Source organism: Aaosphaeria arxii (genome assembly GCF_010015735.1).
Source record: "Aaosphaeria arxii CBS 175.79 unplaced genomic scaffold BU24scaffold_2, whole genome shotgun sequence".
Taxonomy (NCBI): domain Eukaryota; kingdom Fungi; phylum Ascomycota; class Dothideomycetes; order Pleosporales; genus Aaosphaeria; species Aaosphaeria arxii.
The window spans coordinates 774,385-791,105 of NW_022983475.1; the positions used below are offsets into that span (position 1 = coordinate 774,385).

Sequence of the window (16,721 nt, forward strand, 5' to 3'; positions counted from 1 at the left end):
ATGATTGACGAAGTTTTCGGAGAAAGCTAGAATTGATGAGCTCACTCCCATTATTCGCATATGATAACATCATATTGGGTACAGGTGCAATGACCCTGATCTAAGGTCGCGTCTTAAGACGTCAACAGACCTTTTAACGGCTGCTAGCTTCACAGACCAATTACGCTGTTGTTGTCAAGAAACTTATGAATTTTGAGACACTCAGAGATATACGAACTGACACGTCCAAATTAACTCATTGATATCGAATTTTATGCTTAACTGCAATGTGGGGCAATTACCGCATTGGCCTTATTCTGAATGGACTACACATGTCACTGCATTGGCAAGTCGCAATTTTATGAGCAAAATGCTCAGTCATGATGTATTTACATGCACTGCATGTGCGGATTTTATGTCTCCATGACAGAATAATAGATATGTACAAGAACAATAAAACTCGTCACAAACTTCTCACTAACTCAAATAGTCCCCTGAAGGCCCTTCGACCTTTCTCCCTCTGACGGCGTACGATCACTTTCATAAGTCGTACGCGGAGAGATATCCATCTAGCAAGTCTTGATCTGGGAGGCGGTGTACTTGCAGTTGTTAGAGGGCCCCTTGGAGACAGACTTGGGCTCGGAGCCGGGCTTGGTACCCTTGAACTCCTCGCAGATGGTCTTGACGCTGGAGGCGCAGGTTCCGCTGATGGTAGCCTTGTCGCCGAAGTTGGGGTTGATGCCAGCAAGGACCTTGCCGTTGAAGGCCTTGACGTTCTTGATGACGACCTGGCGGGCAACGCTGTTCTTGCAGTTACCGCAGGCGCGGTAGAGCTTGCCGAAGTCCATGACGGTGAAGCCGTCAATGGTGACCGTTCCCTTTCCGTTGTGCTGGATGACCTTGTCCTCGGCGGACTGGGCGCCACCACCGATGACGCTGGCGTTACCGTCACCCTTAAGAGAGAGAGCATCTATAAAGAGCGTGTGTTAGTAATGGTTTGGCTTCGTGGTTTGTAATGGTGATCAGTCACTTACCTTCGCAGACATCAACCCACCAGACGTTCTGGATGGTGCAGCTGCCCTTGCAGTGGACACCCTCGATCTGGTCCTTTCCAATGATGGCGTTCTTGAGAGTGGCACCGTCCTCGAGGAGGAAGACAGCGTCAGCGTCGCCACCCTCCTTCTGGCCAGTGCACTTGACACCACGGCCGTAGGTCTTCATGCCACCATCGAAGACACCCTTGACAGGCTGGACCTTCTTATAGGTGACGCTTCCCTTGGAAGCAGGAACGGGGAAAGAAGCACGCTTCTGGAAGTGCTCGAAGAAGCTGGCAGAGCTGACCTCAGCTGGGGAGGCAGCGATGGGGGCAACGAGGGCCAAGACTGCGGCGGCGATGGTGAACTTCATTTTGATAATGTTTGGTGGTGAGCACCGGTGGTGAGTTGAAGAAGTGAGAGTTGAATTGAATTGATTGATTGAAAAGTTTCAAAAAAGAATGTGATTGCGTCGAGCAAGTCAAACGAATGAATGTGAGCGAATGTGTTGAGAAAGTAAACGTTGTTGGATGGTTTGAAAACTGCTGATATCCTGCTCTCTTTATGTATTTCCTCTTCGTCGAACCACTCCACGACACCCTGGACATCGAGAAGCACCATCATGATATCGGAGAAATGCCCTTTCCAGCCAATTCTTCCGACGCTTGGACTTTTAATTACACAGTGTAAGGCATCGGTGGGTCCAAACAACTGACATTTTAAGATGAGCCTTGGCAAAAGGGCTGAAAGGAGAATCATACATGCAAAACTAGAACTACACGAAGGACGCCCATTGTCATTTCTTCTACCTTACCAGGATTCTCATATGTGCATGGATCATAAAAGTCATTTTATGTCTTCGACTTTTCTGTACGCCCCCCTAAATTCGGTAGAAACCGATAGGCGAAAGCTAAAGCGGGACCACTAAATCCATACCCAAAACATTCCCCTGCCCTATTGTATCTTTCTTTCTCCCACCGCGTTGTTTCATATTGTTAAAGAAACTGTTCTTCCTCCAATGAAACGTCCGTGCGATCTCACGAGGGCGCTGGTTTGTCACACTTTGCTAACCTTTGGAAGTGGAGTGGAACGAATCGCATTGATGAGGATATTGTTTACTTCGCCCATTTCGCTGGGTCCCGCTACTGCAACACGACATGGACATGTTATCCCATCCCTATGGAAATGAAGGGCGATGCATCTCAATCACATTCATGAGATCACATACCAGACCAGATAGATGTCCCTCTCTATTGTCCTCCCCCTCAAGCACCAACGTTCAATATCTCGCCCATAGAGAACAATTGAGCACAATCCCAACCCATCATAGAATTTCTACCCATCATCACCAGACCTCAGCTTACCGACACCCAGGTACACACGACACGGCTTAACAGATTACTGATTGAGCGCACCGTTTAGGGCGCCCCGTCGTCGTCCCATGCCGTTTCTCGGCAACGCACTAAGCATCTCAGACCGCCACCACGGCCCACCACCCACCCGCACGACCAACTGACATTGCATGCGTGAAGAAGGGAGGGAGCCTCATCCGGACCGAAGAATCTATTGTTTCATCGGGAAAAAGTCTTGGCTGCAGAAGAGCCGCCCGCTCCCATCGAAGCTGTGGGCATCGTGCAGCTGTCACTCAAACGATCGCGCCCGTTCGGGTTCGGTTTCCACGCCTTCCGGGGGCAAGAAAATGCTTGTATCGATTGAGCGGCGAGTCAATTGTCGGATTTAAGACGGGTTTGTAGCGGAATGTGACTCGTGATAGGGATGAAGGGATGGTTGGATGGAATCATTGAGATCTCAATGCGATCTCTTGGCCGTTGTATACTTCGAACGAGACGGTTGTTATGGCTTGCGGGTCGTGATGTCAGTCACACCCACGATGCAGCTCATCTCTAGAAGGATGCATGCTCCCTATTTGGTCGAAATCGAGAGAGGTCCGAGGCGTGCGCTTCGCTGTGGAACCCTTTTCACCCTGAGATCTGTGGTCGATGACAGAGCTTGGGGCTATCCTGACTCCTGAGTAGTCACTCGATCCACGTATGTCCAATATCGTCCGAAACATTGAATGGGTACAATTCGGACGAGTGCAAGCGTCTTTCTGCATACGAAACGTAAGGACGGCTAAACAGCGATCGGACTGAACGATACATCAATCTCGTCATATCACAAACGCATGCTCACTTACCAGAAGCTATCGAGTAGAGACTGTTCACCACGATTTTTACGAGGAAGGACATATTCCAAATCTCAGGGGACAGTCCCTATCGGGTATGATTACTGATTACATAGACGGCTTAGGTACTCAAGCTCAATCCGAGACGTCTTGGCAGAATTGCTTGAACTATCTATGTGGGTACTATGTATGTTCACCTAGTCTACGGAGAAGTCGCCTAACTAATATGAATACGTTGGAAATAATGAATATCTATCTTAGTGCTGTGCAGAGAAGTGATTAAGTGCAGAATCAGAATATGGACGTGGGAGGTACTAAAAATACGTATTTGGTACTGCGATAATTGCATACTACTCATGAAATGATATAGGTACTTGCAAATACATGTGCCTACTAAGAAAGTAGATCTTGTACCTGAGAGTGCCTGAAAGCACGTAGGTAGCATCATCCAACATCCACTCCTCCCTGTAAATACACACATATTGTATCAACCAACACCTAACAAGCACACAAACAAACCGAACTCTACTGAATAAAACGAGTCACGTATGCCTCGATCAGCACACTAACCCTCCAAACCTTCCGCAAGCAAATCTCTCGCAAGCTGAGCATCACCAACATCATTCTGCGCTGCTGCCGGGCCGCACAGCAGTTCATTCACAGTTGTATCCCCATCCTTCGCAGGCACACCATTGCCAAAAAAGCGAACGTTACCACCCAAAGATCGATCGTATAGGCGCCAGCCCTGACCGCGTAGACCGTTAACGCCGTCCTTTGCGAACGCCAGCCAGGCGTCCTGCATCGCGTAGCTGGTGCGCCATTCCAGCTCAGTGGAGTTGCCACGGAACAATGGGTGTGTGCCGAAGAGGAGGGGGAGCTCCATCAAGTGCTGTGCGCCGAATGGCGAGATGTTTTTGAAGTCGCCGTGATATTCATAGCGGAAGGTGGGGATTTTGGCAGCTAGGCGGTTGCTGTTGATATTGTTAGCATTGTGGACGAAGAGTGGTCCAAGGGGGGCAAGAAGCATTGTGGGAATGGGCACCGTATACTTACTTTGCTGTTCGCCAGGAGGGGCAGAGGAAAAGAGAGGAGAGTAGGGGTAGTCGTTCCCCTGAGTTTGTACCGATGATGGCGGGCTGATATGATGCGGCTGTGTCAGCGGAAGTCTCACGAACGACATCGAACCTGTTTGTAACAAAGTAGCAAAAACACTCACAATCTTCGCAACGCGACCCTTTTTCGTCAAATCGGCGTAATCGGCAAAGATGATTTTGTCGTCGACCGTGGGTCGAGGGTACGTCAATTGGCTCGAGTCGGCCAGTGTGACGTCCAGCCACTTACTAACTTTGTCCTCGGGCACGTTGCGAACGCACTCCAATCGCGCGGTTGGGGTGAGACTATCAGCGCACCCGAAGTACTTGGCCGCGGTCTTGAAGTCCTTGTCTTCTTCGCCTGCTTTCGGTTTGGGCTTGATGGGGAGACTCCCCTCTGTTCCCGAGTCGGTAATCAGGGCGCTGACGATGGGATCATCTGGGTATGAGTATGGGTAGTAAGCCACGGATATGGCTCCTGCGCTCTGTCCCCACAGCACAATGTGGGAAGGGTCACCACCGAACTCGGCGATGTTGTCGCGGACCCATTCGATGGCCAGCCGTTGATCCAGAAGTCCGACGTTGATTTCGTCAAGAGCCGAGGACACGGCGAAACCTAGAAGGGTGAGACGGTAGTTGATGGTGACAACCACATGCCCCTTTGTTCGCTCAACCCATTGCGCGGGAATCTGATAGGGAGTGTTCTGGCCACCGCTGTTGAAGCCACCGCCGTGGACAAAGATAAACACGGGCAGCTTGTCAGGCTTAGATTTGCCGAACGGGGTCCAGATGCTGAGCGAGAGGCAGTCCTCAGCGAAACGTCCCTTGATATTGAACTCGTCTACTGGGTAGCTTGAGTTGGTTGTCTGTAGGCAAGCAGGCCCAAAGGCCTTTGCGTCCAAGCTTCCGAAAGGTTTGGCTTTGAGGGGCGGAGCGAATCGTAGATTGCCGAGGGGAGGCTGGGCATATGGGATGCTGAGAAATTGCCTGACTGATGGAGTCACCTTGTCACTCGTGCCATGGACGACGCCATTGGCGATCTGGACATCCAGGTCACCACCTGCTCGAATAGAGACACATTTGATGATCGGAAACAGAGAGGCAGAGAGCAGGATGCTCAGAAAGGACCGCATTTTGAAAGAATGTAGAGTGGTGGAATGGTCTCAAAACAAAGCGTGGTGATTTTCTTCCATTGTTGATCTGATCCAGGCCTTGATATACTCCTGTCTTGAACCCTGTCCCTAAAATCAACTTCATATTCTGTTACTACCTAGAAAGTCATTGGAAGGTTCTCCATTTGATGTTCCGGCCCGGCCCATACAGGAGTAAACAGTCTGGAATCGGATCAGTGATTGGAGCGGAGAAATTTGTATCGTAGGATGACACACATAGTTCGTGGGGAAGGGGGCAGCAGCAGACACATTGGCTTAGTCCCTTCCTACAATGTAGGAAGACGACTTGCCCGATGGTCTGTCCGGGGAAACAGGATCGGAATCGATGGACCGGTCCGGTCAGGTTCGCTAGCCTCCCGGAAGATCATCAATCTAGGACGAAGATTAACTGTATCAATGAAATAGAGAGGCCGGCTGGGCGTGTGTATGAGTGCAGGCCGGAGCGTTGGTGGGCTTTGTTAGTTGGCTTAAATTGTACAGGACACACGAATGTATGGGGATGATCTTCGTTCTCTCTTTCTAAGAATTGATCAACTTCCCCGCTAGTTTCCCGGGCCAGATTTTCAAAGGATGTCTTAAAATAATTATCGTTTTTACATATCACTTGTTTCTTGAGTCAAATGACCACGGGATCGATTTGTCGGAGTAAGGAGTAGATAGGTGATTTGGTCGAACGTCTTTATCAATACACAGTATAGCTGTAAGGAGGAAAAATTGATTTTCGGTGGTCGGTTGAAACAAGTCTCTCAACCTAAGGGGGAAGCCGGATATAGTCCTGGGAAGGCTTGTGAGGTTATGTAACTGACTACAGAGACATTACAAAGGGCAGAAGAACAAAAATTAAAGATATTTCTTAAGTCTTCGCAATATTTCTACGATTATTAAATATTAAACAATATAATATTGTTTACAGGATGCAAAGGTGTTTAGGTGGTGATTGTAAAACCAGTGGGTGGCCAGGACTATCTCCGGCTTCCTCATTAGGCTAGAGCAAGTGTCAGGGGTCGATCACAAAAGCCGATATCCTCCTAACAGGAATCACTTCCCTTATCCTCTTCATGAACGCTTAGCATGCTTCGAGGCGACAAAAAATTCACTGTTGAGATCAACATAGATAGGGATGAGTAACGCAAAACAACTGGTGATGCTGCTGAAGCTAGACGAGAACTTCCCAAGTAAGGCATTAAGTATGAAGATATCTTTCCTCACTATGAGTGAGAAAGGTACGCTCCACTGTGCGTGCGTATGTGACCTCGATACTAAATCTCCAATGTACCATGGAGTGGCAGTCGTCGACTACTTGCACCAATCCAAACCTGGTACGAGCCAGATCGCAGACGCCAACGCTGTGTCTCGGCATCCCAGACACTCAAATCTCTCCTCAGCAGATCGAACCACACCCGTGATTTCTCTCCGGCTTTGAGAAATGGCTTTTCGAATCCACGCAACTGTTTCACGGGCACATCGTCACCGGGTATGCCAATGTAAAGCTGCGCGACTTCTGCGCCGTCTACATCGCCGATGTTTGAAACCACTGCTGAGGCCCTAGCAATGGTTTCCCACAGATCAATCTGCCCTCCTTCGCCGATAGATCCAGAGGGTAACTCGGGCGTGGTGTTGCCCATTTTTTGGATGGCGAGGTCGCTGTAGTTGAACAAGGTGTAACTCAGGCCAAACCCAAACTCGAAACGCGGGTTGATGTTGCTGCGGTCAAAGTGACGATAGTCAACATAGACACCCTCTGTGAAGTTGCTTTGGGGAAACTTCTCGAAGAAACCTTGCTGTACTGTAGTTTCTGGCCAAAGGAGGTTTCCGTAGTCTGTGTCCTGCTTTGCGATGGTGTAAGGTAGTTTCCCAGAAAAATTGATATCGCCATAGAGAAGAGACACGATAGCCCGGCCCGGTTCCTGCCCGGGCAGATGCGCGTAGATGACTGCTGTGACGTTAGGGTGCTCTATCCAGGGATCTGCTAGGCGTGTGCCTGCATTGTGCAGGATGACGATGGTGCTGGAGCACTTTTTAGCGACGTTTAAGATTAATGTATCTGTGTAGTTGTCTTTCAATCCAGGCCTGTCGAACGATTCTGTGGCAAATGCGTTGCCGAAAACGAGACATGCATCACTGTTGCCTACAATTCTGGGGTCGGGGCTCGAAAAGTCCCAAAATAGCTGTGTTTGGTCCTTCTCGGCTCGCAGCTTGAGCGCGTCGAACGGCGCGAGGTAATTTGTCTGCGATGTTGTGCCGGATCCAGAGCCGGAGAGCAGGGTGCCATTTTTGGCTATAGCTGGCACAGAATTACGTTGTTGGGTGGAATCCTTGTTGATCTCTAGGATTGCTTGAACAATTTGTTCACCGGAGACAACCTGCAATCCGAAACCCCAGGTAGAAAGTCCAGTATCGTCTACCATGTTCACCATGGGTGCCGTTGCAGAATAACCCAGGATGGAAAGCAGCTTGGGCTTTCTGAGTGGGAGCGTTTTGTTGACATTTTTCACAAGAACATGTCCTTCCACCGAACTTTGGAGAATAACAGGTTGATCATCTGGGTCCCGGGCGTCGACGATCTTGTGCGGAAGGGTGAGGTTCAGTGCTAAACCGTGACCTGGCTCTGAGATTTGTTGATTCTGCTTCATGCGATACCAGGTGGAGAGGATTCTAATCAATCTTGATCAACAAGACTATTCGACATTCGAATGGCAAAACGTATTCTACCTACCTCACAGCCATATCATCGAGTCTCCGCTCTGGAAGGGATCCATTCCGAACAGAATCGACAAGGTTCGGGCCCCAATATTTGATCGAATAAGGCATGGCCATGTCGAGACCAGCAGCTGCCGCATCATGACCTGCATGCAATGCGCCCCAATCCGTGACGACAAATCCCTGTTGGAGAGCATGAGTACTGGGTCATATAGGAGATGGGGTTTTCCCCACACTAGGGCCTTTCCCTTACCTGAAAACCAAGTTCGTCTTTCAGAAGACCATTAAGGGCTTTGCTATTCTGACAGGCGTACGAGTTGTTTAATCTCTGATAAGAACACATGACACTGCCGGCGCCTGCCCGAATGGCGTTGTAAAAAGGCCTTCAGAGGTATTAGCTGTAATCAACCTCAAGAGCCTTGCCATCGAAAAATCAGAGACGTACCATAGGTACAGCTCATGCATTGTAACATCATCGATATTGGAGGACAAAGAAGCCTGTTGTTCGGATGGATTCCGATACATTTCTTGCTCGTTTCCAATAAAATGCTACAGCCAGGTCAGTGGGTTACCAATAGTTACAGATAGATGAGAGAACACACTTTAACACAAGTAGTCACCCCATTGCTTTGAATTCCCAGAACAGTCTGGGAAACAAGTTCGCCACTCAGGTACGGGTCGATAGAAAACCCTGTTACCAAAGTCAACCGGTGCCTGGTCCTTGTCGTGTAGGATTAATTTTGATCGCCACTTACCTTCCCAGTTTCTCCCTCCTGTCACGATGCGGCCCAACGGACCAATTGACGGTCCCAGCATGACATTGATTCCTTTCCGTTGGAATTCTCCACCCAACCTTTCGGCTCTCTGCCGCGCGAGATCTTTGTTCCACCTGGAAATTTCTTGCTCAGCGTTGCGAGAGATATCAATGCTTGGGTAATGAAAGAACAGTCTTACGAAGCTCCCACGTGGATGTTGCTCGACCACGAGTTCACAAAGTCAGTACGGGTAACCCCGTGGCCTGCATCGTGTAGACACAGACCTGGGAAGCCGAGTCGCGTTACGCTGTGGATCATGCCAGAACACCCAGTCTCATGTTGCACTCCAGTAGTGAGATTTACCTTACACGACCATTAGCAGAGTACTCGGCGTGTTTGTGATACCAAGATGAAAGTCTCGACAAGACAAATGAATTTTTTTTGGGGTGGTGAGAGCTTCTACCTACCTTCTCTTCCAACGTCATCTGTCCGACGAGCTCTTTGGCCCTTGAGAACGCTTCTGCCCATCTCTCAGGTCCGGCCGCAGGGGCTGTCAATGAAACGATATTGTCAGGATCAAGGATTCCCCACCCGGTACATGTGAAGAGGAAGAGAGATCAGGGTCCTTACGTGAGGAATATACTGGGGGTGATTGGCCGTAAAAATATTGATCATCAGGGATACTTTGAGCTACCACCCAGTACCATATACCGGGTACCAAAACCAGGTACAAGCCTAACGATTGAGGTCCCATCATGGTGGATTGTCAAACTTGATCGTGCGTTTTGAGTAAGGTAATCACTCCAGCTAGGGTGGCAGTATTGAGTGGTATTTGATTCGATTTTATGTCACTATGCTCTACCATCTTGTCGGCTTCTTTTCTAGGATCGATGATGATACTTTTGTCCAAATCTTGGTACATCCGGACCCGGTCCGGGTCCTGCAAACTAACGGGATGTTCTGCGCCTAGAAGTTTACACCAACGACGGGGTACATCTGGGAGGCTCAGAAAAGATCGCATCAATGTCAATTCGTATAGAGAAGAGTAGTAAACCATATTACTTGTGAAGACTTGCGATCCTGATTTCTCAATGATCTTTATGTACAACAAATGGTGGAATGGTGAAAATTATCAATTATTTACTAAAGTATGTGTAGTCTACTCGATAGATGAATTCCACTCCTACCCTTTCAAATCTTGTCAGAAAATGCGTTTTCCAGACTCGTACCACCAAACATAAACATGTTTGGATTGAAACCCCAGAACTCGGCAAAATTGTGTAACGTGTCCGGGGGAGCGTCGTGAATGGGTAGATACTCGTAATTTGGATCTGTGCCCGTGCCCGCATCAACATCAGTGAGTATCGGTGACTCGGTACCGAAGTAGGGCATAATCTGTGATTCATCAAATGTGGCTGAGTTATAAGTCGAGGCGGAGTTGATTTCTTTTGCAGAGATCTGATTTAAGATTGTCGGCTCGGGCCTTTGGATGGATAATGTTGCTGATCCCGACATTCTGATTCCACCCTCTGCACAGAGCTTCTGCAATGTGTAGCCGTATATAGCAGGACGAATAGTATTATTTGTGCCGAAAGATTGTAGCAGAGACGCTGCAGCTTCTACATCTTTTATCAACTCAGGCCTTCTGTCATAGAAGGCGTCTGCGTTGGCTGCCTTTAGGATGAAAAGGCAAGCATAAGCCACCATGACGAAACCGAAGTCGCACATGTATCGAAGTCTGTCCTTTGAGATGGGCGAAGCTTGAGTAACGGTTTGGACGAAAGTTTGCGCTGCATGGACCTGGAACGATGCAGCAGCATGTTGATCCGAATCTTCGCTGGGGGATGTCAATAACATATGCAATCGAAACCGCGCGAATCGCATATGAAAAAGAAGGTGACGGCCTTCAGCTGTAACAAAATGTAATGTCAGTGGCGTTGGCAATGGCCATAGAAGAGAACAAGCTTACCTTTGCATAAGAGATGGTCCCAGTCATCGGACCACGAGCGAAACATGTCTTCCAATTTCTTAGAAACTTTACCACCTTGCGAGTGTACTTTCCCCCAAATCATGCAGAGCTCCACTTCTCCAAGCATCCCTTTGATGCAAGATTCGGTGGCAGTCCTGTCCAAATAAGATTTGGCTTTGACGATTTCTGGTGTGGTCACCATAGTCTTTGCGCAACCATACAACATGTAAGTGCTGCGGCAATTGTGTTAGCAACATGACAGAACGGAGGAAGAAAGATGCACTCACTAATGACCCATGTTGTACAGCCACAACCACCACACACAGAAGCGAGCATCCGGCGGTGCACCATCACTCCATCTACCCAGTCCCATCTTGAGCGCATAACCCTCAGCAATGGATCGCGCAGTAAGAATGTCGGGGCCGAAAGTTTCTCCTAGATGCACACCCGGACCGGCCGCTTCGCAGCACGCATACAATACGATCAGGCCTTGCATGGTTTCGATAGATCGTAGAGATGTCCGATCTGGCATCTCAAAAATGAGATCCTGTAGGCGTCTGCGCAGCTGGGACCAGAGCATGGAGCGCAGTCTCGCCGAGTCGGGCAGATATCGAGCTACTGCTTGCAGGGTGGCCAGCCCGAATATGGGGCTGGAGGGAAGCCTCGAGAAGTCAGCATCGTAGAGCGCCGGAATGAAGGGAGCAATGCGCAGTTTGAAGTGTCGAAACATCTGTTCAGCTTCATGGACTGGTATGCCGGCCTCGCATAGCCAGGTCAGCAGACAGCTGCTGCTCGCCCGACTCTCAGTCGGGGAGACATTGGGTGTTGAAACTGATGCCTCTTCTTCAGAGTTTTCGTGAAGTTCAAGATGCTGGACGGCCGAGTAGGGGGTGCCAGAGCTGAGATGATGGGATAGAGGCGTGGTTGAGGCTTCGTGGCTATTGAGACGCCTCCTTTTAGCCAACGACCGCTGCAAAGGGGCAATTGTTTGTGGGATGCGAGTCTCCGCCTCGATTGATGGAGCAGGACGAGCCAAGGGAAAGTGTGATTGCGATTGTGGATCTGATACTCGAATAGCTGAGGCGGGCTCAAAGACGCACTGGCAGCCAGCTTTAGCGCACCTGTTGCATGCCTCCGGTCCTCCGCTGCATTTCATCTAACCAGAACTTGTCAATTTACATAGAAATATTGGATATTCTTGTTTGCTTGCTTCGTTGTCGCTATTTTTCTTTTTTGGTTCATCTTGTTTGCTGGCGATGGGATGGTGTGGAGGCAAACCTTTTGCTGGCGACAGCGCCTGCACGCTTGTGCAGACCGTCTGATTGCCTTTGACCCCGACATATCATACCACAAGGGAGATCGATGGCCAAGAATTCAGGCACGGATGATAGTAATGTGAGCGATGATGATAGCTCATTACATTGGTTACGTGCTTCCTGTAGGAGTCTGTTCAACGACACTTGTAGGCGTCGGTCTATGGACAAGACACGACACGGAGAAGAGGAGACATGTGCCCGCCGAGCACAATGCCAGGTTCTGGCCGACTAAAGTCCGTGACTAGGTTGTTCCATGCATACATTCATTCGTTTCGCGGGGTGCATTTGCGGAGTGCTGCTTGCTCACCTGGGGACCTAGTTAGGGGAGCATGTACAGAGGGTTGGCACGTCGGGCTGGCCCCCTGCTGGTATTTTATGTCCAAGCAGTGCCTTCGCGAGGTTTGTCGCGAGCATTAAGATAGTTTACTGGCTACAGTACACTCTTAAATAGACACTTTCGGTATAGAACATACATGAAGTTAGTAGGTGGCCAGCCCGACGTGCCAACCCTCTGTACATACGGGTTGGAAAGGGGCCAGAGGGGTACGGAGTACATGCCCTGTAAATTGGAAGTTTCAGTGAGGACGACACAAAAAGCATGTTCAGCCACTGAGGTTCGGAATAACGTCACCACTACATTAGTAGTCTATGTATTGTGCCAGGATATTTCGATCTGTCAACCTTGGACGCCTAGCCAGACAATCGTCTCCGAATATGATGTGAACCTGACATGGAAACCAAATCAATGGATCGACGACGCTTGGGTTATTTCCATAGTATTTACAGATCTGTGCACGTGATACTGTCCTTCATGCAAATCTGAATGCTTGTGGGGAGAAAGGGCGCTTTCTTGTATTTGCTTCTTTCACATGTGTATGTACATGGTTGGCACATCCATAATCCAGGTTACGAGGTATTTCACCTCACCAATGTCAACTATCCTCGGCACAAGGAGGCACTGCCCTGACCTGGTCCCTGAACGAACAGACACATGCTACAAAGTAAAGTTTAAACCATTCCTCCATACAGTAGTGACATTGTAAGGATTCCTTAACCTGGACGTCGCATCTGCCGCGCATGGAGCCGACGTTGATCATCAATCTGCCCCTCCCGCCTTTTGTTGCTACTAACTCGGCGTGCTCGGGTACTCGGGTCCACCAGGCATGAACCCATGGTGCACACTAGCCTATTCAAGTGAGGATGTGGTCAAGAAGAGGCCGAAGCTCATATGTACAACAAACGTGCTGCCCAAAACAAACAATTCACAATTGTCATATTGTGCATCAGCATGGCCTTGTCAATTGATGCATCGGCATCGAATCTAGGTAGATGGTTCTCCCTCCTGAGCGAATCATGGCTGTGGTCTTTTACACACGGGATATGTCACACCGTAGCGGCCAGAGCGAACAATACGTCTCTGCTGCGGTCCTGCGTCTACCGCATCACAACAATCTCATTACCCCAGAAATCAAAATCTGAAACGGTCAAGTGATTATTGATTGCTGCCCTGTAAGTCTGGAAACGATATCATATCATCTTGGACGGTTGCACGTGCTGCAGCAATTGGTGGACAGAGTCCCCCCCCCAGTTTGATATTCGTCGCAGCATCAAGTTACTGTGTAGGGAGGAGGGAGAAGATTTGCAAGAGCATGATTCTATCTAACTTTGTATCAGATCAGTCGATCAGCAATATGTCAGCCTTTCCGCTCGGATTCTGCTCTACTACGAGTAGATACAAGCAGCCTACTTTCAAAGAGTGTGAAAGACTGACAAATTGAGTGTATACACGCCTTGAAAAGATTTATGGCGGTAGGCGGAAAGAAAGATATGTAACGACCATCCCACAACCCTTCCTTAATGAATCAGTAGATAGTATCAACCTTAAGCATCCCACCTGCGAAAGAATGGGTTTTCCGCGTCCAGAATCTAGACGGCACAATAAAGATGATCAGCCCAACTTTGACTTGATATGCGTAACTCCAAGTCTCCCATGTATTTGCCTTGTTTTGCTGAGATAAGTACATGTCGTGGTCGCGCCAGCTAGTCAATCTCCTGTGACACGCCTCAAATCCTTGAGATATCGGACCGCAAAAACCAGAAGTCACAAACATCATTTGCGTCTGGGTCCGCCTTCAACTTGATGGAACCGTCGTCGATATGCAGTACGCTTGCCTGCGTGTATCGCGACCAGTCCGGGCGTTTGCTCTGTTGCGGCGATTTTTTCCAAACATTTGGATCCAACTCCAAGACGAAAGAGACAATGTAGTCTTTTATCGTATTCGCCAGCGTCGGGTTCATCGACGCAGAGGAGTCCCCTACAGAGTAGAATGATGAAGCGCCGTGGACGTAGGGCGAAGCCTGGAAGTAAAGTTTCCATGAAGGCACCCCGGCCGCGGCTGCGGCCTTGTTGAAAAAATAGGTCGGACAAGTGAACAGGATATCGCTTACCATGGTCTGCGCCTGCCAGAAGGATGTGTTCAGTTTGCTCCACTTGAGAACTATGCTGAGGAGTGTGTACACTTGGCTGTTGAAGAAAGGTTTATCGAAGTAAGATCCTATGAACTTGATCCAGGGATATTTCCTGATGGCGTCATTAATGAAGGCATTGCTTTTGTCGATCTGAAGAACGAGTGAAAGCATATTACGAACACCATCTTCAGAGGATACGGCGCTGTCTGTGAAAATAGTCCCTATTTGTACAATTTTAGCCCGAGCGTTAACGTACGTAAGAGCACATTGGGATAGACTGACCTTCAAAGGCACCATGTGTAGTGATGAGAGGAACCTTGCTCCAGGCACCTTTTGCAAATTCCTTGGAGGGTATACCGAGAATGGCCGTTCCATCGACATAGGGCCCAAAGTAAGGTTGCTGGGTGCCATAGTGTCCATTGGCCAAACCGAGTTTGTACACTTGCTTGGTGCTGTTGGAAAGAGCCTCGAAGCTGAGACTGCGCAGACAAGCAATGTCTTCGCATGTACTCGTGCTTAGAAGCTCTTGGAATTGACCTTCGAGCGACTTATCCGATTTGTACGGAATGATTCCAGGGTACTCTTTATCTGGAAGTCAGCCAGAAAGAGACGGTGTAGATTTGAACACTTTACTCGCCTGCAATGGCAGCCCGGAATGGAGGGTTGGCTATGCCCCCATATAGCATGAGCTGGTTTGCAACCGAGCCAGCTCCCGCACTCTCGCCCCAGATGGTTACTCGTTTAGGATCTGCGATCAGTTCATCAGCAGCAGGAATGATGACGTAGGCCTGTTTTTGATGAGCTTACCTCCACCAAATGCAGCAATGTTCCTTTGCACCCATTCTAACGCCGAACGTTGGTCCAAAATGCCCGCATTCGGAGCACCGTCTTTCTTGATAGCAGACCCGCCCAAGAAGCCATAGGCGCCCAAACGATACTGAATCGAGACAAAAACCACAGAGCCTTCTGTGTACTGCGTAAAAGATTGCCCGGGGAAACCACCGGAGCTTCCTCCAGAGTATCCTGAAGCACGATTAGGAGGAACCACCTCATGAAGGCATACGTGATTAGAAGTACTGACCTCCGCCATGGATAGCAACAACTACCGGCAAGCTTCTTGACTTTGGTTTCTGGGGAACAGTGATATCAAGCCTGAGGCAGTCTTCGCCCTCAACTGGTTTCTCAGCAGGGGCGGTTATGTTCAGAGCAGCAGCAGTTTGAGGATCAATACTAGCGCTTTGTTCGAAAAGAGCGCCACCCTGGACGCATATATTACCGGCCTTGGTAGCATCTGTGAGCTCTGTTGTCGGTGGGGCTTTTTCGATAGGGACAGGCGCGCGCCATCGCAAGTCGCCCGTGGGAGGTAGTGCAAACGGAAGGCTGAAGTATGATACCGTCCTATATTGGTCAGTTCGTCGAGACTCAATGGCAGAGCGATGTTTTTTAGGTTACCCATGCTTGTCATCGGAAATTCCTTGATACTTTGCATACTTCAAGTCGACCACGTTGGCAGCTCTCGCAATGGCAAGGCCATTGGTCAATGGCACAGCACCAAGAGCAATTGCTTGGATGGAAAGCACCGAGATTTTCATCTTGGACGTCAATCAAATACAGAAGATAATGATAGAGTAAGGCTGATATTGATAGTATTGCTCGAATACTTGTTCAAAGGCGTCGAGGTAGACGAGTTATATCTCCATTTTCTTTACATATTTCACACTGCCTCTTTCCCCAGATTTTCTTTAATCTTGTCTTGTTTCGTTTCGATAGTCTATGACGCCCGGTTTGCACATTAGGATCCGGTTACTGGAGTTCATATGACCGTCCGGTCCGACACCGGGCTAGCAACGTGTTTAGCAGGGTCGGGTCATCGGCTACCAGGCTTATGATAAATCTCATGTTCACCATACAAGATTCATCCGTACGTGTACTTGCATGTATGCGTACATGCATATCTACTCTTAAGTGGGGCACCCCGGGATTTCTGGGTTATTGATATGCACTACCGGTCCGGCGCATTGCATACTGGTTAGACAGAACAAATCATATCC

At 49.0% G+C, this 16,721-nt stretch overlaps 5 protein-coding genes across 5 annotated transcripts; all 5 read right to left on the minus strand.

Moving 5' to 3' along the window:
• Nucleotides 1-351: 351 nt before the first annotated feature.
• Nucleotides 352-1,539, minus strand: BU24DRAFT_364051 (polysaccharide lyase family 3 protein). The gene is made up of 2 exons (XM_033524229.1): nucleotides 1,014-1,539; nucleotides 352-949 (listed from the first exon to the last, which is right to left on the minus strand). Exons 1-2 carry the CDS (start codon nucleotides 1,384-1,386, stop codon nucleotides 549-551), a joined length of 774 nt encoding a protein of 257 aa, XP_033387128.1. The 5' UTR covers nucleotides 1,387-1,539; the 3' UTR covers nucleotides 352-548.
• Nucleotides 1,540-3,535: 1,996 nt separating this feature from the next.
• Nucleotides 3,536-5,422, minus strand: BU24DRAFT_447422 (alpha/beta-hydrolase; the record flags this gene model as incomplete). The annotated part of the gene is made up of 3 exons (XM_033530823.1): nucleotides 3,536-4,169; nucleotides 4,252-4,334; nucleotides 4,415-5,422. The coding sequence occupies 3 exons, from the start codon at nucleotides 5,420-5,422 to the stop codon at nucleotides 3,764-3,766; spliced, it is 1,497 nt and encodes a 498-aa protein (XP_033387129.1). The 3' UTR covers nucleotides 3,536-3,763.
• A 1,298-nt stretch (nucleotides 5,423-6,720) lies between these two features.
• Nucleotides 6,721-9,673, minus strand: BU24DRAFT_439234 (glycoside hydrolase family 3 protein; the record flags this gene model as incomplete). The annotated part of the gene is made up of 9 exons (XM_033530291.1): nucleotides 6,721-8,116; nucleotides 8,178-8,344; nucleotides 8,415-8,544; nucleotides 8,607-8,710; nucleotides 8,764-8,852; nucleotides 8,917-9,050; nucleotides 9,116-9,279; nucleotides 9,384-9,466; nucleotides 9,547-9,673. 9 exons carry the CDS (start codon nucleotides 9,671-9,673, stop codon nucleotides 6,721-6,723), a joined length of 2,394 nt encoding a protein of 797 aa, XP_033387130.1.
• Nucleotides 9,674-10,063: 390 nt separating this feature from the next.
• Nucleotides 10,064-12,462, minus strand: BU24DRAFT_418347 (uncharacterized protein). The gene is made up of 4 exons (XM_033526955.1): nucleotides 12,166-12,462; nucleotides 11,173-12,045; nucleotides 10,886-11,118; nucleotides 10,064-10,826 (listed from the first exon to the last, which is right to left on the minus strand). The coding sequence occupies exons 2-4, from the start codon at nucleotides 12,039-12,041 to the stop codon at nucleotides 10,108-10,110; spliced, it is 1,821 nt and encodes a 606-aa protein (XP_033387131.1). The 5' UTR covers nucleotides 12,042-12,045; nucleotides 12,166-12,462; the 3' UTR covers nucleotides 10,064-10,107.
• A 1,803-nt stretch (nucleotides 12,463-14,265) lies between these two features.
• On the minus strand, nucleotides 14,266-16,262 carry BU24DRAFT_447425 (alpha/beta-hydrolase; the record flags this gene model as incomplete). Its single annotated transcript, XM_033530824.1, has 6 exons — nucleotides 14,266-14,604; nucleotides 14,650-14,891; nucleotides 14,953-15,258; nucleotides 15,478-15,693; nucleotides 15,752-16,068; nucleotides 16,162-16,262. 6 exons carry the CDS (start codon nucleotides 16,260-16,262, stop codon nucleotides 14,266-14,268), a joined length of 1,521 nt encoding a protein of 506 aa, XP_033387132.1.
• Between the last annotated feature and the right edge of the window lie 459 nt (nucleotides 16,263-16,721).